Raw genomic sequence first — 27,216 nt, forward strand, 5'->3', positions numbered from 1 at the left:
TAAGTCTAGAAGGAATTTTTCACCTAAAATGAGGAGAATTGGCTCTCTCATGGTACGAGGAGGTGGTCCTTCCTCTGGATCAACATAACCAGATAAAAGGCTTAGCTGGACATTGCACACACAGGCCTTTTTCACCCTTACATACTATGTTCATCTGTAAAACCTGTTCTTATCAATATTCTAGTACATATATAGCTACAATGACCCCAATAATAAGGTCAAAGCGGTGTGCGCAGTCAAGCCCTCTCTTCTCACTTGGACATAGCGATATTTTACTGAAGCAGGCAGATACCAAATCCCAGTGACTAGGATTGAAAATAGGTTTTGTTTATAGTAATCAGTCATGTTTTACAGCTCTGTGAAGGGTTGGGCATGGACTCAGGGCAGACGCCTACAGGTGGCACTAGAGTTTCTTCATTCTAGAGGAGAGTCAAACATTTTTCTCCAGAAGCTTTGCCCTAAAGCAGGAGTGTATAAGCTTGTGTTCCAAGACTCACATTATACTGCTTACAAGGGCCACAATAAAAGATGTATCTCCACCTAGCATTAGAGTCTATAATATATGCAAAAGAAAAAAAGACAACCTAGGGTGTGTACAGCCCCTCCCGAACGCAACAAAACGAAAAGGGGGAAATAAAAGTTTTTGCCTCAAGACCCACGACCTTCATACATAGTAACATAGTATGTTAGGCTGAATGAAGACAATGTCCATCTAGTTCAGCCTGTTTCTGCCCCCAACCCCCCTTGGTGATCCAGAGGAAGGCAAAAAAAAAAACAAAAACACAAAACCCAAGGCAGATTCCAATTTAGCTCCTTTGGAGGAAAAAAACTTCCTTCCCGACTCCCTAATGGCAGTTAGACTAATTCCTGGATCAACCTTTGATATTTGCTACCTGACTAAGACCCGGATCAACAACCCGCTGGGCACCTAATGTCTATATCCTGTAATATCGTAGCGCTTTAGAAAGGCATCAAGTCCTCTCTTAAACGCATCTATCCATTTTGCCATCACCACGTCCAAAAGCTAAAAAAAAACCTGCCATTTATGTGGAATCTGACCAAAAACAATCAGCAGAATTAAGTCTTAGCACACGTCAGTAGCGCTGCCCCGCTGGAGACGGCTTGCATGTGCGGCTAGCATTTTTTTACTAATTAGCCATTAAAATCAGTTAGTTTGCTGCAGTCAAATGAACAGGATGATGCTCACGCAAAAAAGCATTGCTCATTCTGCATAACACTACACTCATGCACACAAACGCACATACGCTCGTGTGAAGGGGCCTTTCGTCAAATCACAAGCCACATTAAGCCTGTCAAGGCACCTCAATATGGTTATATTATAGGTAGTCCATTAATATTACAACCCTGAAAACACCTTTAAAGACAAGCTGAGACCCCTACTGATAGGATGTACATCATAATGCTTATGGAATTTATAGATTTAATTTAGTTAAGCTTTTTTAATCCATGGAAGAGAAGTAATGTGAAGCCAAGTATTATTCTAAGCTTTCCTTTATAATGTAGATTAACACTTGCTTCCTGCTTGGTCTGTAGAGACAATGCAGAAGGGTGTGAGCTTCATGGCAGCTAAAGTAAGCAGAGTGAAATGTCCTTGATTCTCTTTCTTCAGGAAGTGATACATACAGGTCCTTTTACAGGGACCTGCCTTATCAGTGTGTATGGTGTAACTAGTCTACCTTCACAACTCCAGCCCTCTACACCCCTGGGCAGGTCAGGTTCCCTTAGTACACTGGCCATGTACTTATTGTCATAGTCTCAAACTACCATGAATGTTCTCAAAGTATGACCTGCTGGGATACCTGAGAAGTGAAGTTGGGAAACACTGCTCTAGTATTCCAGCAGTACTACAAGGCAGTCATTGCAGAAATCCCACTTACAGTATTTGGTAGATTGCTGGGCGCAGAACCCTGGGAAAACCAGCTGATTTTGCTAAGGAACCCACGGCCAGCTGTGACAGCACTACACCTGTCTGTGGGCAGCTGCACTGAACTAGAGGACACTCCGCTACAATACTAAACAACCCACGGCCAGCTGTGACAGCGCTACACCTGTCTGGAAAGCTGCACTGAACTAGAGGACACTCCGCTACAATGGTAGACAACCCACGGCCAGCTGTGACAGCGCTACACCTGTCTGGACAGCTGCACTGAACTAGAGGAGACTCCGCTACAATACTAGACAACCCACGGCCAGCTGTGACAGCGCTACACCTGTCAATGGGCAGCTGCACTGAACTAGAGGAGACTCCGCTACAATACTAGACAACCCACGGCCAGCTGTGACAGCGCTACACCTGTCTGTGGGCAGCTGCACTGAACTAAAGGAGACTCTGCTACAATGCTAGACAACCCACGGCTAGCTGTGACAGCGCTACATTTGTCTGAAGACAGCAGTACTGAACTAGGAGACTGAGCTACAATACTAGACATCCCACAGACAGCTGTGACAGCGCTGCATCTGTCTATGGGCAGCTGCACTTAACGAGGAGACTCCGCTACAATGCTTAACAACCCACAGACAGCTGTGACGCTTTTTGGAAAGCCGCTATGTTTTTTCTTATCTGACAACCCCCTTTAGTCTCTTGTTCTCTGATCTCCCTAAACCAGTCTACACTGCACAGCTGACGAGAGCCGTAAACAACATGAAGCATCAGCCTCCTGTTAGGCCGCCTGCAGACAGCCGGGTTGGTTCCTGCTGCGAGACTTCTCGCAGCGGGATTCGACCGGCGTCCCTGCGGGACCAGTGCACGTCTCACCTGCTCCTTCGGGGCTCCGGCTCGGTGATGTTCCGGCTGCTGGCCAGCTGGCGCATGCACAGAGCGGAGCTGGCCCGGCACTACTGACATTCCTGTGCGGACCTCTGCAAGTATAGAGCATGCCGCGATTTGTTTTCCGTGTGTATTTTCATGTGGACAAATCGCGGCCGTCTGCCTAGGATTGTGAATTGTAATGCAATCCTATGCAGGCGGGCACGGGTGGACATTTTGTGGGAAATCCTGCAGCAGAATTTCCACCCGTGTGCAGGGGGCCTTAGGGAAATGAAAAAGTATCCATTGTCTTCAGCTACAATAATACCGCCACCTGCACCTCAGAATTATTGCTAAAATCCATCCGTTTCTCACCACATGCGCATGGGTTGTTAATTTGTTATACAACTAGTTGCAACTTGTGATCATATCAATCTATTTAGCATTTAACCTATTCCAATATGTTAGCACACAGCTTGCTATTTTTGTGACTGGCCCTCTGTAGGTGGTTTCTCCTCAAGATAATATGTAACCTGTTGAAAAATATAATAAAGGCAGAATCTGCTAGTGGAAGACCTTGTGCTGATTTCTCAGCGTTCGTACCAAGCGCAGCTAATTTGGCACCAACAGTATATCTACTTGCGCCAGCACACCTGTATCTGCTTCAGTGGCCAGCATGAAAACTGGCAAGACTTCTGATTTTAAAACAAAAACTAATAAAAATGTTGAAAATGGTAATTTTTTTTTTTCATCTAAAGCTGTCCAGCAGACCTCAAGATGAGGTTTACTAAAGCCTACAGAATGGATCTAACTATAGGAGTGCTAACACCGCTAGCCGGTAGGCATGGGAGTCAACTGCGAGACCTTTGACCGTTTGCAGCAGTCAGGTCATTCTAGACCACTCCGTTTCTGCTATGACACTAGTTAAACAAATACATTTTATTAAATGAAACACTTGTGTAATAATGGGTATTGTTCTCAATGCCACCATATGCTGGGGCAGATTTAAAAAGTAATTAAAATGAATAAGGTAATGAGGAAAAAAAAGTGTCATACCTGAATTTCAGGACTTGATTTATAATTCTTGCGTTCCTGTAAAGGAACTTCATTTTCTGGAACACAAAAAATTAAAGCAAATTGACACTTCTATAAAGATGAACCAAGCTTTAACGAGCATTAGTAATCTGAATTAAGAAAACTAGGAAGAAAATTGTATGTACACCACCTGCAGCCAGTGTAAGGTTGACCCTGAGGGCCTGAATGGTCTCCTTGGCTTTCCGTAGCTCAAACTCCAGGACTGGACAGGGTTTTGGATTAAACACACACAGGCATCCAACCAAGAAAAGGGAAACAAAAATAAAAATAAAAAGCAAGGATGGGTGTGGAAAAAATTATATATACAGTTTGTATTGAAACAGAAAGCATGCAGTCTAATGGATCTTATGGAAGCATGCAGCAGAGTTGGCTCAGCAAACGGATGGACTTCATGTTCTACTGTGGAAATGAGTCTAATCAAACCAAGTTCACCGTTCAAGCTGTCTGACAAAGTCTGGGCTGAGGGGTAAAGCAAACACATTCTGGGCATTGTTATTGCAGAACGGACAAATAAGGTCTTTGTATGAACTTCAATATAGTCAACCCTCTAAAATGGCAAGTAAACTAGTATATGAAACATCAGGGCAGCATGAGGTGAAAAATTGCCAAAGACAGGAATACTAAGGCTTACTCCTCTACCTATAGCACCAGCTGAAGCCTTCAGTCACTGCAGCGAGATTTGACACATCATACGCTCCTAGCGCACCCAACCGTCACATGCCACCAATGCAGCGGTCAGAGAGCGGGAGTATCTGCAGGACCTGACCTTTATAGCCTACAGGACAGGGAACTACTCAAAAAACTAAACAGGCCTATACGACCTCTAGTCATAGCATTTAGGTTTCCAGTGTAGGATCAAATCTGACAAACCTACACTTGTATAACACACTACACCGAAACTCCAGAATACTCATATTAGATGATTCAGCGTATTACTGAGAGGAGAGGCAGGTTGTCAACCTCATGCCGAACAGAGACTGATGTAAGCAGAACTAGAGTACAGAGCTGCTAAATATATTATGCTATACAGCAGTGGTGGCAAACCTATAGCACATGTGCCAGAGGCGGCACGCAGAGCCCTCCCTGCTGCCACTGCTGCTGGGGCCGCTCTGGGGGGGTGGTCACCATTACTGCTATGGCCGCTCGGGAGGAGGGGGGGGGGTTCACTATTACCACTGGGGCCACCTGGGAAGGAGGGGTTCACTTACTGCTGGGGCCGCTCTGGGGGGGATTGGTGTCACTATTACCACTGGGGCCGCCTGGGAAGGAGGGGTTCACTTACTGCTGGGGCCGCTCTGGGGGGGATTGGTGTCACCATTACTGCTGGGGCCGCTCTTTGGGGAAGGGGATGGGGGAACGACACCTACTTAATAGTGGGCGAGGCTGTCTGGTCTGACAGCGGATGGCTGCATAGATTATGTGTAGGTGCGCGGATATCCCAAAACATGCATCACATCTCGCCACTCTTCCCAGCTCCTCTATTCTGCTCAGTAATGAACGTCTATCGTTTACACTGAAAGATGGTCGTTCGGATTTTAAGCTGCTTAAAACTGAACTGGTCGATTCTCATCCAGTCTCTGCAAGAACAGAAGGAACACGTGTGAGCTGCCAGGGTCACGTCACAGTGGGATGCGGGAGCTGAGAGGGGTGTTAGGGCATTACCTGACACTCTGCAGGTCCCCACTCTTTTGGTGGAGACAAGATGCACCAGTACCAAATTCCATTTTGACATCAACTGTAATCTGTAGTAGAAGTTATGTTACTAGCTACAAAAATATATGTAATGCCTTTCAGGATTTAACGATGTGCCCAGAGACACTAAACACTTGTTACTGCTATCAGGACACATTACTATATATGGGTTATCTGGATTAAAAGGGGCTGAAGGTGTGCATGAAAATAAAAATCTCCAAAAACACATCAACTCTCTGATCCAGCAATCCAGCTTTGCTTCTCCTGAGGTCCCATGCCGGTCTTTACCCACACGTGGCAGCAGTACAGTCGTGGTACATTTTGAGTCAGACACTGATTTTTGGCTTTCCTAAAATTCGCTTGCAGTGATCCCTCGCTATATCGCCACTCAAGGATTGCGGCTTCAGTGCCTCGCGGATCTTAGATAGACAATATAGAATTCTGTTTTCGCAGATTTTTTCGCTATATCGTGGAATTCTGCGGTACATACAGGAAATACAGTACGCCGCTAGCGCTTGCCAGCGTGAGATTGTACACGGCGCACTATTGGCTGATGGAATGTTGTGTGTCCTGGGCGCTGATTGGCTCACTGATCGTAGCATCGGTTGGTCTGTTCACTTTTTTGATTGACTTGTGTAACTATAGCGCCACTACTCTGCCGATTTTCACATATCACGGGGGTCTCTAGAACGTAAGCCCCTCAATAGACAAGGGATCACTGCATACTGAAGCACAATTCTAAGCATTTTATTAGCTTTTAAGCTTGACATCAAGTTTCAGCAGATAGGAGTAAATACAATGTTAAACATTTTTTCATGGTTTCTGCAACTTACCCCAGCAAGCCAGATATGAGCTTCCAGACCACAACCTGACCGAGGACTACCCGCCATTCTTCCTAATCAGTGCTTGGAGTTTTATTAGTTTCTGGGTGTTTTGTTTGCAGGTTCTCACTGAGACTGAGATCTGGGCAGTTTCCTGGCCATGTATTTTGTTCTGAGCCACTCCGTTATCACTTTTGCCTTGTGAGCTGGTGCTCCATCATGTTGGAAAAAGCATTGCTCATCACCAGATTGCTCCTGGATGGTTGAGAGAAGTTGCTCTTGGAGGTCTAGTTATTCTTTATTCATGGCAGTGTTAGTCGAAATTGTGAGTGAGCCCAATGCCCTGATTGAAAAGCAATCCCACATAGGTACAGTCTCAGGATGCTTTTTACTGGGATTGAACTCCAAACACTGATTAGAAGAGAATTGGTTGCCATCAGTCATCATTTGGCCCAGAAGCTCATCTCCAGCATGACAGGGAGGACTGCAGAAGTTTTGGGGGAAAAAATTAAGTCTTTACTTAAAATTTGTGCTAGCTGCAAAATTTGGGACGACTGTCTGGACATGGGAGTACAGTGGGAACTACCCTGCAGGATCGCTGGCTCAGAGAACAGAAGAGAAATTATTTATTAAACTAAATATTTTAGCACATTTGCAGTCCTTTAATAGCCAGATTACCCCATTACCACACCATTCTAGGAAATCACCATTAAACCATAACTGACAAAATTTTCCGTTTTCCCATTTTTATTTTTTTCCCCTCTCCTTTTAAAAATTTTAACTCCTTTATCCATCGAGGTAGCTGTATGAAGGCTTGTTTTTCTGCAGGATGTTTCGTTTTAGAAAACGACTGACAGCTTTTTATTACATTTTTCCTTGGAGACAAGGTGACCAAAAAAGGGCATTACTGTTTTTTTTTCTGGACGCTAATGTGGGGTAAATAATGCATTACTTTGATAGATCGGACTTTTACGGACGCAGCGATACCAAATGTTTTAAAAAAAAATTATAGTACGATCAGTTAATTGTTTTTGCTATTAGATTGTAGACTAGGAAGAAATTACATCCTGCTAGTACAAGTAGTGAAAGGGTTAAACAAAACGTTTTTTTATATACCAAGGAATGGTTCTGAATAAAGACAGGATAAGATAGTCTCCCAGACTCCTCCTGGCCCCCCACCCCGCATACCCCCTCACTGAAATCATAACGGTTTCTTTGTATGTAATAGTTCCACCTTAAAAGGTGTAACTTATGTTAGACATTTTAGTAATACCTTATGTATTCTTATTACTCTTGGAGGTATGTACTTTTCCTGTGATGTCATTCATGGTATATAAACCACATACAACTTTAAAAACATTAGAAATCATTTGATACCGCAACAAGGCTGGTGTGACTTGTTTTTCTCCTATGAGCCAAGACTTCAACACGAGAACTGGGATTGTTTTCTTGATGAACACATTCTCCTTACATATGAATTGTTTTATTATATTGTATTATATGTATGGAAAAAAGGTTTTTAAAAACTCTTAAAAGTTAGTAAAACTATTGAAAGCATTACATCCTCCTGCCATCAGGCATGGCTTGATAGGCATCCTGCCATGACAGCCCTGACGCCTTTTAGGAGGCCCCCGGCAGCCACAATACCCATACAGCTCCCTGCAATGCACAGCGGCATTAAAGGGTTAACAGCTACACTGAGCCATCACGTTCTGGAGGCAGGATTTATGAATTGCCTGAGCAGTGTTCACCTAAGTGGACTACCTGCATCTCTGGTAGCGGCTTCTCACTTCACAGCAGACCTAGCAATCGCCACCGAGATGCAAAGATTCCGCTGACACGAACGCCACTCAGTAAATTCATAAATTCCACCTCCAGAACGCCACTGAAATTGATTGGTCCAGCGAACGCTGCATTGATTGGCTAAGCAGCATTCAGAACCAATGTGATGGCTGTGATTGGTTCGAGCGCTGCATTGATTTGATCTTAAACGGCTGCTCAGCCAACCACAGCCATTGCTTCCTGGAGGCGGGACTTATGAATCCTGTAACCAGGAAGTGATGCTCTATGAGCGGCTGAGAACAGCCCACACCGCCAGTCAGGTGCGACTCAGCCAGCCCACACCGCCAGTCAGGTGCGGCTGAGAACAGCCCACACCGCCAGTCAGGTGCGACTCAGCCAGCCCACACCGCCAGTCAGGTGCGACTCAGCCAGCCCACACCGCCAGTCAGGTGCGACTCAGCCAGCCCACACCGCCAGTCAGGTGCGACTCAGCCAGCCCACACCGCCAGTCAGGTGCGACTCAGCCAGCCCACACCGCCAGTCAGGTGCGACTCAGCCAGCCCACACCGCCAGTCAGGTGCGACTCAGCCAGCCCACACCGCCAGTCAGGTGCGACTCAGCCAGCCCACACCGCCAGTCAGGTGCGACTCAGCCAGCCCACACCGCCAGTCAGGTGCGACTCAGCCAGCCCACACCGCCAGTCAGGTGCGACTCAGCCAGCCCACACCGCCAGTCAGGTGCGACTCAGCCAGCCCACACCGCCAGTCAGGTGCGACTCAGCCAGCCCACACCGCCAGTCAGGTGCGACTCAGCCAGCCCACACCGCCAGTCAGGTGCGACTCAGCCAGCCCACACCGCCAGTCAGGTGCGACTCAGCCAGCCCACACCGCCAGTCAGGTGCGACTCAGCCAGCCCACACCGCCAGTCAGGTGCGACTCAGCCAGCCCACACCGCCAGTCAGGTGCGACTCAGCCAGCCCACACCGCCAGTCAGGTGCGACTCAGCCAGCCCACACCGCCAGTCAGGTGCGACTCAGCCAGCCCACACCGCCAGTCAGGTGCGACTCAGCCAGCCCACACCGCCAGTCAGGTGCGACTCAGCCAACCCACACCGCCAGTCAGGTGCGACTCAGCCAACCCACACCGCCAGTCAGGTGCGACTCAGCCAACCCACACCGCCAGTCAGGTGCGACTCAGCCAACCCACACCGCCAGTCAGGTGCGACTCAGCCAACCCACACCGCCAGTCAGGTGCGACTCAGCCAACCCACACCGCCAGTCAGGTGCGACTCAGCCAACCCACACCGCCAGTCAGGTGCGACTCAGCCAACCCACACCGCCAGTCAGGTGCGACTCAGCCAACCCACACCGCCAGTCAGGTGCGACTCAGCCAACCCACACCGCCAGTCAGGTGCGACTCAGCCAACCCACACCGCCAGTCAGGTGCGACTCAGCCAACCCACACCGCCAGTCAGGTGCGACTCAGCCAACCCACACCGCCAGTCAGGTGCGACTCAGCCAACCCACACCGCCAGTCAGGTGCGACTCAGCCAACCCACACCGCCAGTCAGGTGCGACTCAGCCAACCCACACCGCCAGTCAGGTGCGACTCAGCCAACCCACACCGCCAGTCAGGTGCGACTCAGCCAACCCACACCGCCAGTCAGGTGCGACTCAGCCAACCCACACCGCCAGTCAGGTGCGACTCAGCCAACCCACACCGCCAGTCAGGTGCGACTCAGCCAACCCACACCGCCAGTCAGGTGCGACTCAGCCAACCCACACCGCCAGTCAGGTGCGACTCAGCCAACCCACACCGCCAGTCAGGTGCGACTCAGCCAACCCACACCGCCAATCAGGTTGCTGGAAATGTGAACCAGAACCAATCTGGTTGCTGGAATTGCTGAATACGGCAGAGGTGTTGCAGAAATTGATATGTGCCCTGGAGCTCTGGAGAGCAGCGGGAGGCACTTGGCTGAGCCTGTGGTAAGCAAGTATAATACATTCCCAGAAAATAAGACCTAGTGCCTCTTTTGTGGCCCAAAAAAAATGACTAAGACAGGGTAGTTCTTCCCCTGGCTTTTTGTACTCTGCCAATAACCTCTCTCCCTTTGCCCAATGACAATCAGCCTAGTCTCTAGATGCTTTATGCCCATGACTGTACTCCGGATCCTGCTAATGTTAATCTATGGGCTCATACACATCTACACGACATTAGCTTTATATACAATCCGTGTAATAACTACACATCTCTAAGCTCTATTACATGCAAGCCAAATTTTCCCTATTATGGTTGATATATACACAAGATGATTTTGATCCACGAAAGTTATTTCCTTAAGGTCATAATCAGAGGGCCGAGTGCGAGTTACAAACAAGATTCTTTGGGGCTACTTGCCCAGGCCAGAACACATGACAAAAGGGTATGTTACAGGTCCGATTCCGGTCCAATTTGTTTCTCCCGATAAGTACCAGCAGTCAGTTTGAAAAATGCTTGTGACTAGTCTAATTGGCTATAATAGACCTTAGTACTGTCGATGAAATACGTTGGCAGCAATCCGATGGAAAAATTGGGCATCTAAAAAAGGTCCTCTGGGTACGTTCATACGGTGCATATGATGCAGATTCTGTGACAAATTCAGTGGCAAATCCACATCCCATTATATTCAGTGGGCATCCACGGGGAAGCTTTATGTGGTATAAGTTTTCTCTGCCTATGGATATTAAATACATGCAGAAAAACAAAAGTGGAACTCGCGTTAGAAAATCCACACATTGATTTTTCCCGATGAATGGAGCTCAATCCACGTCCGTATGAACAGGTCCTAAATTTTTATTTTAAATGACATAGATAGGTCTGCTAAAAGTGCATTTACTGCAACGCACATGAACACCCGTTCATAAGGCATATGGAGCAAGAAGAGAATTCATACGAAATCACAGTAAGTTCTAGTCTGTGGATCGTGTAGACCTCCTCCTTGGTATCATACTTTCTTCTGTTGTGTGAGGCCTTGAAGACTGTCAGCATCTTTTTGCAGCCCTGCTGAAAGCAGCACAAGGTTATAGTCTGTACTGGTGTATCTTGACGCCACCGGGAAGTACTGGTGGAGACCAGATTGACAGGGGGTGACACCCCCTGTATGATTGGATGCACAGCTAGCTCAGCTGCAGGTCCTGGCAGCCCAGTAAAGATGGATGTTAAATGCATACAGCGGCGCAGCCCCAGCTGCAAGAGCCTTCCCTGACAGAGGCCCACAAGGTGCCAACCCCTCACCGTGAAGTACTCAGCAGAATCGACAGCAGGGAGCCCACAGCGGCTTTCCTGGCAGAGGGCCACAAAGCCCCCCTCATGCAAGTTGGACGTTGCGGCTGGCAGCAGGGAGGCCACACCGGCGTGGGGAGAGACAGTGACAGCCGTCGGCCGCAGATCGTAGGGATCCCACTGCACTGTGGGACACTCCAATGACTGCATCAGGTAAGCAGGAAAGCTACAGCAACGTTGGACTGTGAGAAAGCGTCGGCTAACAGTAGTGGAGCACAGCACTGGTAAGATTCATGGAGAGCGGCTCCCTCAAGCACGCAGGCAACTGCGCCGATTGTGTGACACAGAGCCGGGTTAAAGGGGTGGAGTGGCGGCTAAAACACAGGGAGCGCTAATCACTGACATCCCACGCCGATTGTGCCCGATCCACTGCAGGACCGTGTGCTATTCCGCCAATTGGTAGATAGGGGTGTGACAGGGGCGTTTCTCCATGGAAGCCCTGTCAAACCCCTAGCTTCTGTGGCATCAAGATACACCAGTACCGTGATAGTCACGCCGATTAGCAATAAGTCTTTGCGGATCTGTGCAGTATTTCTGGAGAAATTTGCATTTTATCTGTAGCAACAAAGACAGAGGACTACCTAAAGTAATCTTGGGTATTATTGAGCTGCAGTCTAGCTACACTGACTGACGTCTAACGGTGCACACAGAAAGCTGCCAGTCATTGGCTGGAGAGCCATGTGGGTGTGGCTAGCCTGCAGCTCATGAATATGCAGGACGACTGTCTGGCTGCTAACAAGCAAGTTGCTCCAAAACTCCTGCACAGATCCACACAGCAGACATATCCATGCAGTGTGACAGGCACTACATCGTGGCGCTTAGTGAGGGCTGCAAAAACAGTCTGAGCATTGCTATTAAATTTGATAATGCTTCAGTCAAAAATTAAATTAAAATATATTTAGAAAATAAGTTAATTGGTTTGAATTAGATCAAGATCCTCGAGGAAGTGAGATGCATAACTAAGCCAATGATGGAGGCAATGAGGAAAAAATGTGTATAAAAGGGAATGAAAAAACAAACTGAACACAATTAAAAATACATATAAAAAGCACACGCGTTGCAGCATGAAAAACACAACCAAAACAGGTAAAGGGAAAAAACAAAAACACACACTATGTCAGACTGCAAGAAACCAATGACAATGGCCAGACAAACCAATATCTGGAGGGTTGGGGCCAACAATAAACACTCTGCTGCATGTTTCTTTATCAAATATGATAACTTCCGTTATTTCACATAATTATCGCCAATTCTGTAATTCTGCATTTAGTAAGAGAACAGTCATAGAACATGCACAGAGCTGTAGGTACAAGAGCTCGGAAACGCCTCGTCAAGTACAAGGACATACATTTTGCAGAATCTTTCATACAATGTATCATAAATCACGCCAGTGTGTTAAGGAAACCTCCAACCTTTGGTCACATTTAAGACGCAGCTTCCCTATAAGTGTATCAACCAAAGTCAAAGGGAGCACTCCGCTTTTAGGGATTCGTGCAATGCAGAATTTCTGCAGTGAACAACCCACTGGAGGAGCCGCATTAAAGACCAAAGGGGGGTTTGCAGCCAATTTTGATGTGAAAAATCTGTAGCGTCTTGGCAATGTGTGAAGTTCCAGGAAGGCTAAAGCTGCGCAGGGACTTCTAGTATGCGACAGCCTGACTACAGAATAACCACATGTGTCGGGTAGTCACATTTGTCTTACCTGTAGGAAGTAATAGAACAACCTGTACCATGCGAAAAACAGAAGCCCCATTAACAAGTCCTACTTATTGGGGTAATGGACTGAACCCCATCACAGTAGTCAGAACGTACAGGAAGTAGTCCCTTTGCAGCAACCCACTGAGAATTCTGATTAACCCGTTACGGACACCGGGTATGGTGGGAAAGGCAGCCAGGGCTTTACGAGGGGAGGACTAAACTAGGCTCTACACGCGGCCCCTGCTGCTGACGGGAAGCAGTCATCACATCGCACAACTCCAAGGCGATAAAAACGTGCGAGTGGCAGTAAACACAGAATTACTAAACCAGAGATTTTCAATGGTTTCCTTCACATTTGCGAAGTTTTCCCTCATGCGATAAAGGGAAAAATATTGTGACATGTTTTGTCTTTCTTTCTACGTTTGATTATTTTTAATCTTCCATGTTTCCCTGTGGCGCCTCCTTTTCATGCGATGCATCTTTAACATTAGTAAGTCCTATTGACTCTTGCACTGAAAAAGCAAGGCAAATATTGCACACAAAAAAGCGCAATAGAAAATCACAAGTGGCAACGATGTTTGTGAGACAAGGCAGGGTTAACACTTAAAAAAAAAATTGCAGGAAAACGCCATGATTTTGCTGCGATTTTCTAGCAGCCAAGTCGCAATCGTCCTTGTGAAACTAGCCTAACATTTGGGGTGGTTTCATAATTGCATTGGTTCAGTCGCAGATCCCGCTCAATACCAGAAGAGCGCTGCATGCAGCACTTCTTCTCCAGTCCAGACGCCGGCCAGCTGAGCGGAAACTGAACGGACCCATTAGTCAATGAGGTTTGTTCATTCTAAGATGTAGGCGTTCAGCCACAGGGATTCCCCTTTCCTGCCCACCCGAATGGAGCAGGAAATTAAAACCCCAGGCATGAAACAGAAAAACTACAAGGGACCGTTTTTTTTGTGTTTATGTACTGCTGGACATTGCTCCTGCAATATGGTAGCCAAAAAACACCTCCCCTTGCTGCAGGGGGAAAAAAAAATAAAGTTCATGGGTTCATGCAGGTGGCGATCACATGGGTATAACCTTAATTCAGGGGAAAGCATTCATTGGTTAATACCAGCACCTATATTACCCAATGAATGCCTCTTCTGAAATCAAGGAGTGCTCTCTGGTCACACAGTGTCAGGCTGCTTGTGTACAGGCTCTTGTAGTGACTACAGAGTTCTCCAATGAACTGCAGGTTGTGCACCCCTGTACTGAAATATTAAGATCAAAAAGCAGTATTTATGGCAAATTATTGAAGTTCCATAGCCTCATCTGTAGTGCTCCAGGGTGAAAAATTAAAGGGTTCTTCCAGGCTTGGACTACTGATGACCTCTCAAGATAGGTCATCGATAGTTGATGGGTGGGGGTCTGCCAATTAGCAGATCGCCCAGCCTGCTGTCAGTGACCAGAGCCAATTGTATAACAAACATGGCCGGAAACACTTCTAACATATAGCAGTGCATAGATTGTCCTTTATGATGTTGGTGCTACTCACCTGCCACCCGCTCATCAGTCTCCCGATTCCCATCATCAGAGTATCGCGCAAAGTCCAGTGAATCAAGAGTGCTAATGCTACCCGCTCGATCTGAAAAGGAACAAGAAGGTAGTGAGACGAGGATCCCAAATACCAATAGATTGGCCAGAATCTAACAACAAGCACGTTCTATTTCCTCACTCACATACAAGGCAAATCACATACTCACACCGTCTTCCACAACAATACAAGGGGAGAGGAAGTGCACAAATCCATGTAAAGATGGAACTTGGTATTACTTGGCATTAACAGCTAATACGTCTTTCTGAAGGCGAAGCACCAATTCTCCATTCTAACTGCCGATGCGGTCAGGTGACCAGGATACACTCTTCTAGAAACTCCTGGGGGTCCCAGAAGCTGCACAGGAGCTGTATGTTATTGTTCTCTAGCTAATAAATAGAAAATGATGATTGGGAATGCCATCCTGTGTGCTGCATGTTGCTAAGGGGAAGGAGGAAAATCTGGAGAGGTGTCACACGACGGCCATTTTCAAAGCTGCCATCTTGGAACCAAATTTATATTTTCAAATGGGAAAGGGCGCAGGTGACATCTGATGAGGAACCTAAATCTGTGCCTAAACGTGACCCACCTCTGTTCCTATCAAAGTTAACAATTTTCTATTAGTTACAGACACAAATATGGCTGTGAGATTACCACACGAGGAGATGACCTGCTGCGCTGATCTCTGGGGAGTGCAGTACCCGAGTTACTGCAGTGGAATTTAACTGCCAGCACCCTGATAGACCACCCATCCTCCATGGCAGAATTGGCAAATAGATGGGTTTGGCGCAGCTGCACAATTACCGCTATTATTTGCTGTGTAAACTGCTTTATGAGCAGAAGGGATTGACTACATTTAAGCAAAACACTAACACTAGATTCACATACAACACACTATGTGAACATTAATAGCCCGGGCTGACAGTTTCCATGGTAACCAACATGTCATCTTTCCGGTGCAACATTACTGCTAGATGACAGAGGCGGCATCTGGATACACGGCTGCAGCTGTTCCTTAGAGGATGAATGGATACATAGTTGCATTGTTACCTGCTCTCTAACGGGATACAATCTACTTTCTGGCATACACAGCTGCTACAATACTGCTGTCCTAAGGAATAAAGTACTGTAGCCTTTGGCCGCCTGCACACGACTGGGCCGGGATCCTTCAGCAGAATACCTGTTCAGACTCTTATCTGTGCTGCAGATGCGTGCAGTACAGATAACACAGCGCAGTCGCTAGGCGATGACACCGATCCTGCGACCTTTCAGCAATGATGATTGCAGAAGGGCCGTGGGTCGGACAGCTTCCATTGACTTTAAAGTCATCCCCACAGAATCCATTTTCAAATAGAGCATACTGCGATTTTTCCCCTGCGAGCGGAAAAATTGCATTTGATTTCCACTTGTGGGCAGGAAAAAAGGCTTTTCTATAGCACACTATGGCAGGTATTTGCATTGTGGTATCTGGAGCCGGCGTCAGCCTCTGGATTCCGCAGCAGGTCTGCCCGTGTGCAGGCGACTTAAGACAAGGCCACAAGTGAAGTAATTACACTGCAAATATCGCAGCAAGTCCCAAACATCCACAGGCATTAAATAATTTCCCCCCCCCCCTGTGGATTCACGGAGTTTCTCCCCATACACAGGGGGAAAATATAGTTAAAATCTGCAACATGTTGGTTTTTCTGGGCAGAATCTTGCTACTAAAAGTGTTTAAAACTCCCTCCACCTGCTTGTACCGAGATGTCATGTGACTTCCTCCAGGCGCCATTCACACCAGCTCGGGGGTAGATGGTCCGGCTATGTGCTGGGCACAGCACAAACAGGACTAACATAAGACCCTTCTATATGCATCTCCAGATACAGCTGTGTTCCAGGAGCATTAGTATTACAGAGCGCAGCAGCAGGTGATCTGCACCTAGCCGAAAGTCATCAGGCGGCCCCTGATGTGGAGGCAGGCTCATGGGCTGGAGGGTTTAGAATGATTGTTACTATAAAGCAGACTACTAACCAGTTTAGATCCATAACTGCGCTAACACTCGGCCGCACTCCACTCAAGCCTCACGCCGTACAGTATAGTGGTGCGGGTATGGCTGATGTGCCATGAGCCCAACCCAAGGTCCCCCCGACTGAAAATAAACCCAGTGTGTTTACAGGCATGAAGCAGCTATCACATCTGCCACGGAGTGGTTTACCTGCTCTATTTTGAGAGGGGAACCCCCTGGTCGAAGGGGTCTTATGACGAAACTGAACAGCACCAAACAGACCCCACATACTATAATGGAGTCAGTTTGGGTTTTTGTTCATCCGTTGACATTTTACCAGCGCTTTTTCTTCCGTTATTTTGTATTTATCAGCGACAATCTGAACAGAGGGTGCAGCAAACATGTGAAAGCAGCCTTAATTGTACCATAAGCAAAATAATGAAAATATGCAGGTTTCCAGCATCTTTACATTAGTAATAACCCTTCCCAATCCACTGTCTGACATCTAAAGACATTCTGATTGAAGGCTGTACAGCGCCGATGTCGGAAGACCTCCGGCAGGGTATTCTTACTGTGGATTACTGGCCGCTCTGTTGTCAGGGCCTCTCCAGCATGTCATACCACAGCACTGGCTCTAGCCAGCAGATGGCACCATTGTATAATGGCAGAAAGAGAAAGCCCCCTAGGAAACCAAGAAACCAAAATTGGATTGCAAAGGGTTAAATTTAGAGGCCATTAGCAGGAGGTGGGAGGTTGCAGAGAACCCTCACTGATCAGCTTACTGAAGGGGCCATGGCACTTGCGTCACCGCTGCAACCTCTCCATTGTTCATCTCCAAAAAGGATCCGGTTCATACTCCATGGCGTACTTCTCGGCACAACCCTTCTTAGTGCTTCAGCCATCTCCACTTACTCAGCTGTACAGTAGTCTCACTTTTTAAATTTGCCGAGAGCTGCAGCATTTAGAAAAATAGAGAAAATCTAAATTACAACTTAACTGAAAGTCTATTAAAATGCTCAATGCCCACGGGACTTAGCCTAGTTTAACTGCTAAATTTACGAAGACATCCCACGCCTGCACCAGTTATGCTGGAACAAGTACAGACCTCATCTAGTGCGCACCACGGCCACTCAACAGTCACGGTCACGGTCAAAATGTTCTAAAGGGGTTAAAGTTACAGGTCATGAAGAGTAGGGTGACATGGGGCAGACTGGCAACAGAAACTTCTGTGATTTATAGATCCCTGTCTGACTCATGGAGGGGGGGTGTGTAAAAATCACATACGCCAGACAACCCACTCACATGTACATTTCTGCAACCAACTGCTGTGTGAATATACACAGCTTCACGCTGCTCATGCACACCCCCACTGTACTATACCACCTCGGGTGATAGAGAACACAGCATAAACCATCGTTTTGGGTCATTTTCTACTGATAATTATGAATATTCTTATTTATAAATAAAGTCACTCGGGGACCATGCTTCCCCCCCCCCACTCCCCTCCTTGACATAATGTGATATTTCTCTAACTGGTGTCCAGTTTTGATTTCCAGGATGGATCAGTCACCCCGAGGCCACCTAATGACAGGATGGAGATGGTTTTACATTAGCCGGTTCCCGAACAAGCTAGATTTGCTGACTGACTTCCATAAAGCAAGTTTGGAACATTTAGGGTAGTTGGCAAGTACAGATAAGAGAATCTCCTCAGGGGATCAGTAATCTCTGCAGCGCTTGTACGCAGGACACAGCGCTCTGTAGTCTGACATGGAGTACAATTTTGGTGAAGAACTGTAAAGACTTCAAGTTTGAATTAGATCAGAATATATTCTATGCAGAATTGGTTACATGTTTCCTTCCATAGTAATTTAGGAAAGTCGTTAAGTGTTCTGTGGAGGCTGTAGTTATCTAGGTCCCCATTTATTGATAACTAGGACATGAAATTTAGGATGGAGCTTGATTTTCTCTCAATGGTGATAAGAATGCTGCAGTTACCTTTTTAATACAGTTATCACTTAAGCGTAAGTCATGAAGAAGTCAGAGGCAAGTTTAAGTGAAGAGTCAGAGTGGTCACTCACCGACTCCAGGGTGAAGAAATTATAATGTAATATATAACTTGTGGTCATGCCTTTTAACCCCTTAACGACCGGGCCATAGCGATTTACATCCTCCCGAAGTGGGCTTTATTCTCTGAGGACGTAAAAACATGTGTCCTGCAGAGAATAAAGCCCCTCGGGCTCTGGACGCGACAGCTCCATGCTGTCAGTGTCCGCAGGTAGCCGACAGCATGGAGCTGTCATCCCGGGCGGTACGGACTCCCCCCCAGCAATGGATCCATCAGGGCAGCTGAAATTACTCACCCCCATCCGCCGCACTGCTCCCCGCTCTCCCGATGCTCCGGGCCCCGAAGCCGGTCTTCTGCGCATGCGCGCCAGGTGGCATTACGTCAGCCGCATGCGCAGAAGGCCCGGAGCCGCGGGAGATTTAAAATCTCCTGGCTTCCGGCTCCTGTAGGTAGTCGGGAGGCAGGAGTTGTCAGCGGGGACTGCGGTGAGTGGTCCCCGGTACCGTGATCGCCGTTATCCAATGGATAACGGCGATCGCGGAAAAGTGAAAAAAAAAAAGTTTAAAAAATGAAAAGCTTCACCTCCCCTCATGGATCGGATCCATGAGGGGAGGTGAAAATACTCACCTCGGTCCTCCCCGATGTCCTGGGACCCGAAATCCCCTTCTGCGCATGCGCGCTCGATGCTTGACATCGGGCGCGTGCACAGAGGGGCTCAAGCCCCGGGAAATTCAAAATCCCTCTGCTCCTGGCTGCCATGTGTAGCCAGGAGCAGAGGGATTATACCGGGGGACATGATCACTGTTACCCAATGGATAACAGTGATCAAGTTAAAAATAAGTGTAAAAAGCGTACGTTTCATCTCCCCTCACGGATCATTAATCCGCGGACCTTACCCCGGCTTCTGCGCACGCGCCTGTCGCCAAATTGGCGAGCGCATGCGCAAAAGCTGTGGATTGCCAGGATAATTTAAATTCTCCCTGCTCCTGGCTACAAAACGGAGCCAAGACCATGGAGATTTCACGGGGGGCCGCGGCAAAAATTGAAGTTCCATCTCCGCTCACCGATGCGATCAGTGACAGGAGATGAACCTTTTTACAGGAGGCCTCCGTATTTGCACCCCGACGCAATCCTCCTTCGTGAACCTTCCCGAATTCTACACATGCGACCGCCGGCAAAATGCCGGACACATGCGCAAGAGTCGGGGAGCCCAGGAAATGTAAAATCTCCTTGCTCTCAGCGACCATCAGTCGGCGAGATCCTGGAGCAGTGACCTTGTTGAGCGGTCGCCAGTCACCTAATAAGACAGTAGCGCTCTAACATAGGTCAGTCTCACATGACCGGATAGGAATTAGAATCCGCATGCGTCTGATCCGCGGTAATACGCAGATCAATCGCATTGGGTTACACAATTCCGCTCGCATTAATGGGTTGGAATTGTGTAATCCACTCGCAGAAAAGAGAACGCAGCAGGTTCTATTTTACCGCGGATATCCGCAACAGAGCTCCATGGCGCGGATATACCCGCTGCCCATACGCAACTACGTTGTGTACGGACTGCGGGTACCCGCGTCATTGCTAAGCGACAGTGTGTGAAATACAAACAAAAAAAAGGTGTACTGCGCATGACAGCCTGTGTGAGTAGGCAGTTATGCGCAGTACATTACGCAGCCGTACGAAGGGTCACAGCCGAGCTCACAGATGGGATCCGCTGCGGGCCTCGGCAAGCGGATTCCACGTACGGCTCCGTGAGCCCGGCGTTATTCAGACTGCTACCTGTAATACGTATTTTACAAGACGACCCAGGAACGCTTGCCTTCATGCAGTTCCAGGAGCAGCTTGTTGAGCGCCTTCTGTGTGAGACCGCCGCACCTCAGCAAGATTACGGAGACTCAGACACTTTACACCCCATACCCGCCACTGGAGGTCAAGAAATGACCCCCAAAAAGCATGAGGAGGGGGGATACACGGTTTTATGGCCCCATGGGCCCATTCCAACCAGCCTCCATAATTACCCCTGTCTTCAGAAATACCACACCGTTCACATTATTACTTTTATCTAAGATTTGCGAGCGCCGAAAAGGGAGCGTAGTGTGTGTGGGCGGGGATTTTTAGGGAGTCAATTTTTATTCCCTACAAATAAGCAATGGGGCCTGGAATTTATTCAGTTGTGCCCTGAAATCCAACGGGTGTTCCGTCCTTTATAGGCCGAGCCATGTGTCCTGTAAGCAGATTAGGGCCACAATGGGTATGTTTCTAAACTTGGGACAAACGGGGGGATCCATTTTGGGGTGAACGTATTCATTCCTATGTACGCTGTACAAAAAAAAAAAATGTTTTTAAATTTAAAAAATTGCCCAAAAAAATTGAAAAATCATTACTTTTTCCTTCTGCTTTGCTTAGATTCATTCAAATACTGTTGTACCCTGAAATCCAACGGGTATTCCTTTCATTGTAGGCCTAGCCATGTGTCCTGTAAGTCTATTAGGGCCACAATGGGTATGTTTTTGAACACAGGACAAACAGGGGTATCCATTTTGGGGTGAAAGTCGTCATTTATACCTGTGCTGTACAAAAAAAAAATCTGTTTTTAAATTGATGCAATAGCCCAAAAAATGAAAATCGTTATTTTTTCCTACTGCTTTGATTGAATATATTGAAAAAATTGTAGGGTTAAAATATGCAGTACACCCCTAGATAAATTCGTTAAGGGGTCTAGTTTTCAAAATGGGATCATTTGTGGGGGTTCTCTATAGTTTTGGCCGGTCAAGAACTCTACAAGTGGGCAATGGGGCCTAAAAGGACTTCAAGCAAAATCTATGTTCTGAAAGCCACTGACTACTCCTTTCATTTTGGGCCCTGTTGTGCATGCGGACATAATATTAGAGCCACAATGGGTATGTTTCTGAAGACAGTACCAACAGGGGTAACCATTTTGGGGTGCAAGTCTTCCTACATATGTGTGCTGTACAAAAAAAAGCTGTTTTTAAAATGACAGAATTGCCAAAAACCCGAAAAGCCTAATTTTTTTTTTGCCTTGCTTGAATTTACTCAAAAACTGTGGGGTCAAAATACACAGTACACCCCTAGATAAATTCGTTGAGTCTAGTTTTCAAAATAGGGTCATTTGTGGGGGTTCTTTATGATTTTGGGCGCTCAAGAACTCTACATGTGTGCTATGGGGCCTAAAAGGACTTAAAGCAAAATTTCTGCTTTGAAAGACACCAACTACTCTTCATTTTGGGCCGCGTTGTGGACACAGATATAACATTAGGGCCACAATGGGTATATTTCTGAACAGGGGAGAAACAGGGGTATCCATTTTAGGGTGTAAATCCTCATTTTCATGTAAACTATAGGGGAAAAAAAAATATGTCTTTAAAATGACAGATTTGCAAAAATATGAAATATTACTTTTTCTCCTCTAAATTGAATTCCTGAAAAAAACTGGGGTCAAAATACTCATGACAACCCTCAGTGAATACACTAAGGGGTGTAGTTTTTAAAATGGGGTCATTTGTGGGGGTATTATTCTGACACTCATGAGCCTTTCCAATCTTGGATTGGTGTAGGAAAACAGTGTTCTTCAAAATGCTGAAAAGTAATGTTACATTTGTACGTCTCCTAAATGGTTAAAAAAAACGAAAGTTTTTCCAATGTGCGCCCAAAATAAAGTAAACGGGTGGAAATATAAATCTTGGCAAACATTTCTATATTATGTTTGCACATATTTAAGATATTGCAGTTGGAAATGTGAAATAATGACGATTTTTTCAAAATTTTCCCAATTGTGGCGCTTTTAATAAATAAACAAATTCTATCGGTCTATTTTTTCCGCCTAAATGAAGTACAACATGTGGCGAAAAAACAATGTCAGAATCACTTGAATATGCAAAACCTTTCTGGTGTTTTTCCATGTTAAAGTGACACGTCAGATTTGCAAAATTTGGCCTGGTCATTAAGGCGCAAACAGGCTTGGTCACTAAGGGGTTAAAGAATAAGGCCGCTTTCACATCTGCGTTGGGGTTCCGTTCCCCTGCTCCGTTCAAGGAACAGGAAAGGGGATTCCCTGTCTGAATCCAACAGCGCTGAACAGACCCCACTTATGTTAGACAAAGGTCTGTTCACTCTCCACTCTGTCCCGCTTTCTACCAGCAGACCAAGCGCCGCATGCAGCCCTATTTCTTCCTGTATTATGACACTTATGTGAACAGATCCTTTTGCGGGACGAGTTGTATATTTCAATGGCACTATTAAATGTACCATGTAATGTACTGAAAAACTTAAAAAATTCTTAGCGGAGAGAAATGGAAAAAAAAACGTCATTCCACCATCTTTCGGTGCGTCCTGTTTCTACAGCACACAAATTGCAACAAAAACGACCAGATATTTTTGTTCTATGGGTCAGTACGATTGCTACGATACCAAACTTGTATAGTATTTTTTTTGCTGTAGTACTTGTATTATCTTTTAAGATATTTAATTTCTTTCAATTATTTTCTGCAGTCATTATGTGCGCGCGATAACTTATTTTTCCGTCGACATAGTTCAGGAAGGGCTCATTTTTTGCGGGATGTCCTACAGTTTCCGATAGTATCAGTTTGGAATACATACGACTTTTTGTCCGCTTTTTATTGCGTTTTTTCTGGGAGACAGGGTAACTAAAAAAGTGTATTTCTGGCTTTCTTTATTTTTTTTTCAGCCGATGTTCACTACTTTGATAGATCGGACTTTTACGGACGGGGCGATATCAAATACATTTTTATTTTAGGATTTTTATTTTTTAATAATGGATATGGCAAAAGGGGGGTGATTTAAACTTTTATAACCTTTTTTTTTTTAACAATTAAAATTTTTTTATTTTTTTACATTACTTTGAAGTCCCCCTGGGGGACTTTAACATGCGATGCTTTGATTGCTCCTGCAGTATGATGTAATGCTATAGCATTACGTCATACTGCTTTTTTACAGGCAGTCTTTCAAGCCACCCTGTGTGGATGGCTTGATAGGCAGTCGGCTAAGGCAGCCCTGGGGCCATTCACTAGGCCCCCGGCTGCCATGACACCTGCACGGATCCCCCGATCTCACCGCAGGGGGGGGGGGGGGTGCAAATGCCGCTGTCAGAATTGACAGCGGCATTTAAAGGGTTAATAGCCGCGATCGGCCGAGCGCAGCTATTGCCCGCGAGTGTCAGCTGTAATAAACAGCTGATGTCCGCGCTGTATGGAGGGAGATAGCACCACTACCTCCCTCCATACACGTCCTGCAACAGCAGGGCGTAGTTTTACCATAGGGCTGTCACTAAGGGGTTAACCATTACTGAATTCAGATCATATAAAAAATGATAAAACATACCCTTATTAGATATCCATAAGAGGCAGTAAGCCACCACTTAGGTAAAGCTATAAAACTAAGTGTAATGATGCTGGTATCACTAATATCTGCATGTGTACCAGGTAAGGTTTCCCTCTAATTATGTAGTACGGTAGTAAATCTGATGTAATGGGAGATTGTTGGAGTATTGGGTTTCATTTCTTCCAGTAAGGGTGCCTCAGGGCTCTGTAGGAGGGTGCTGCACGGGGGCGCCCTTTTCAGGACGATCACTCCATTCTCAGGCTACAGTTTCCAAGGTTATTGTAGGGGGTAGCCTAGCAATAGATTTGTCTGCCTTCTCAGATTTTATATTACTTTTAGTTTATAGATGTTTAACATTGTAGCACATGGCCTTTTATAGATAACTAATAAAACTTATGTTTAATATTTCTGATATGATTTTATTTCACTGCTGGTTGCTTGACCGAGGGCAGCATAAAGCAGTAATAGACATGGACTTCAGCGGTGTCACTTATGGGGTAATATGCAGTGGTTTTTAAAAACTTACAGCTTGTTCCTGCAGCTTCCAGCAGGCTGATAAAACCGGTTTATTTGTGAGATGCTGCTAGCGTCACCCACCTGACCTGGAGAAAACTGCTAATCAGGGTGGATGCACAGGGCTACCATTCCTCATGAATAAACTGGACTTTTCTCTTGCTGGGAGCTGCAGGATCAAATTAAAGGCCCATCCAGACAACGATTATCGCTCAAAAGCCGCCTTTTGAGAGATAATCGTTGTGTGTAACTGCACGGACATCGTGCAGTATTCGTTAAGTCGTCGCTCATCGTTGTGAAAGACTACGAACCTTATCAGAGATTCACAGCGGGATACAGCTTATACTATTGTATCAGCTGTATCCTGCTCCCTGATGACCAGGTAGGCTATGAGGAACACAGCGCTCCAGCTCTGTCCTCCAAATCCTGCATGGAGTGCTCGGCTGTATAACAGCCGGGCGCGCCATGCAGAAAACAGCTGGATGCAGAAGACAAGCGGGAACACCCTGCTTGTCTTCTGCATCCTCCACTTAGAGCGCTCGGCTGTATAAGAGCCAGGCCTTTAGAGTGGGGGAACAGCTGGAGCGCAAGGTGATCGCTCAACTTTTGAGCGATCATCTTGCGCTGTAAATGACACATTTAAGCTAAATGGGCCTTTAAAGGGGTTGTCCCGAGGCAGCAAGTGGGTCTGTACACTTCTGCATGGCCATAATAATGCACTTTGTAATGTACATTGTGCATTAATTATGAGCCATGCAGAAGTTATAAAAAGTTTTATACTTACCTGTTCCGTTGCTGGCGTCCTCGTCTCCATGGTGCCGACTAATTTTCGCCCTCCGATGGCCAAATTAGCCGCGCTTGCGCAGTCCGGGTCTTCTGCAGTCTTCTATGGGGCTCCGTGTAGCTCCGTGTAGCTCCGCCCCGTCACGTGCCGATTCCAGCCAATCAGGAGGCTGGAATCGGCAGTGGACCGCACAGAAGAGCTGCGGTCCACGGAGGAAGAGGCCATCTTCAGCGGTGAGTAGAGAAGTCACCGGAGCGCGGGGATTCAGGTAAGCGCTCCGGTGAGCTTTCTTTACCTCCCTGCATCGGGGTTGTCTCGCGCCGAACGGGGGGGGGTTGAAAAAAAAAAAAAAAACCCGTTTCGGCGCGGGACAACCCCTTTAAGTTTGCATATTATCCCTTAAGTGTAAGACGTCTGAAATCTGTCTCCCCAGCCCTTCTGAAAAGGAATTGTGCTAAAAAAAAATAAAAAAAAATACTGTTAGCCAATTGTGAGGTTAAGTATCCAGTGTGAAAGCCGCAATATTTCAAATACTCAGCATCAGATTTCAAACAAGCTTATTTTTTCCTCTTAAAGCGGGGCTCACATGGGTGTACAATTACTGCGTATTACGCAAGCTCTGCACGTCCGTGAGATACGCAATAACCAGAAGGCAATTAAATTGCCATACACAGTTACTCCCATTTGCACTCGATTACGTAATTTTGATATGCTAAAGAACACAGGATATTCTATTTTGCAACATATAAATATGCGCAAGAAAGCCCATTCTTCACTATGGGTGTGCATGTATGCGTGCCCATAAGCAATCCACTCTCGGCTTGATTACTGCAACTCGTTGCTTAAAAGCCTCCCCTGCACCAGACTCTACCCCCTCCTGTCCATCCTGAATGCGGCAGCCACGCTCATCTTCCTGTCCAGCCGCTACTCGGACGCCTCTGCCCTGTGCCGGTCACTGCACTGGCTGCCTGTCAAATACAGAATACAATTTAAACTCCCTACCCTCATCCACAACGCGCTCCACTGCCCCACCCTACATTGCCTCCCTCATTTCAATTCATCACCCAAGCCGCGCCCTGTGCTCTGCTAACGAAATCAGAGTAAGTGTCCCTCTAATTCGAACCTCTCATTCCTGCCTCCAAGACTTCTCCAGAGCAGCAGCAGTCCTCTGGAACGCGCTACCAAAAAATATCCAGGCAATTCCTGACAAAACTTCAGGCACACTCTAAAAACACTTCTCTTCGCAAGAGATTACAAGCTTTTGTCTAGATGGTACAGAATCTCCAAGATGTATCACCAAATTTCTGGAAAATGCTGGAGATGCTCCTTGGAAAGTGACCCTTTCCTTCACATTTGGTGATTATGCCATGCCCTTAGTTTGTGCCTTTTGGCAAGAGTTAATTTCCCAACCCTGAAGTCTACCCAATCTTTCAAAAAAAAAAAAAAAAAAAAAAACACACTTCAAAATATCTGGATGCACCTTGGAGCTCTAGAGTTACCTTATAATTTTAAAAATTGTTTTAGCAAATTAAGGGGAAAAAAAATTCTCTGCAGTGCTAACTTCAAAAAATGATCTCGCTAAATCAGCGAGAAATTTGTAAATAAGGGTTCTAAAGCTTCGAGCATCAAGAGTTTTCTCCAGAACTCTTCTAAAATCGCAGGATTACCCCAAAAGTTATTTACACCTAACTAAGTTCTGTTCAGAACTTTTGAGAAATTCTTGATTCTTTTCATTGTCTAGTGCGACTTAACATTATGTGGTTCAT

General features: G+C 46.3%; 1 protein-coding gene across 5 annotated transcripts in view; it reads right to left on the minus strand.

Moving 5' to 3' along the window:
• Positions 1-27,216, minus strand: part of RELCH (RAB11 binding and LisH domain, coiled-coil and HEAT repeat containing) — a 216,282-nt gene that overhangs the window by 133,203 nt on the left and 55,863 nt on the right. For 4 of the 5 annotated variants that reach the window (XR_010786694.1, XM_066579173.1, XM_066579172.1 and 1 more), the window contains exons 2-4: positions 14,710-14,799; positions 3,993-4,064; positions 3,824-3,879 (exon numbers count right to left, since the gene is read on the minus strand). Coding sequence is in view for 4 of the 5 variants with exons in the window: in XM_066579173.1 (XP_066435270.1) it covers positions 3,824-3,879; positions 3,993-4,064; positions 14,710-14,799 (218 nt within the window). In the remaining variant the exon portion in view is untranslated. The remainder of the gene's footprint in view (positions 1-3,823; positions 3,880-3,992; positions 4,065-14,709; positions 14,800-27,216) is intronic. The other variant, XM_066579175.1, reaches the window with a different exon arrangement.

This window comes from Eleutherodactylus coqui, chromosome 9, assembly GCF_035609145.1.
Source record: "Eleutherodactylus coqui strain aEleCoq1 chromosome 9, aEleCoq1.hap1, whole genome shotgun sequence".
In the NCBI taxonomy this organism is placed as follows: domain Eukaryota; kingdom Metazoa; phylum Chordata; class Amphibia; order Anura; family Eleutherodactylidae; genus Eleutherodactylus; species Eleutherodactylus coqui.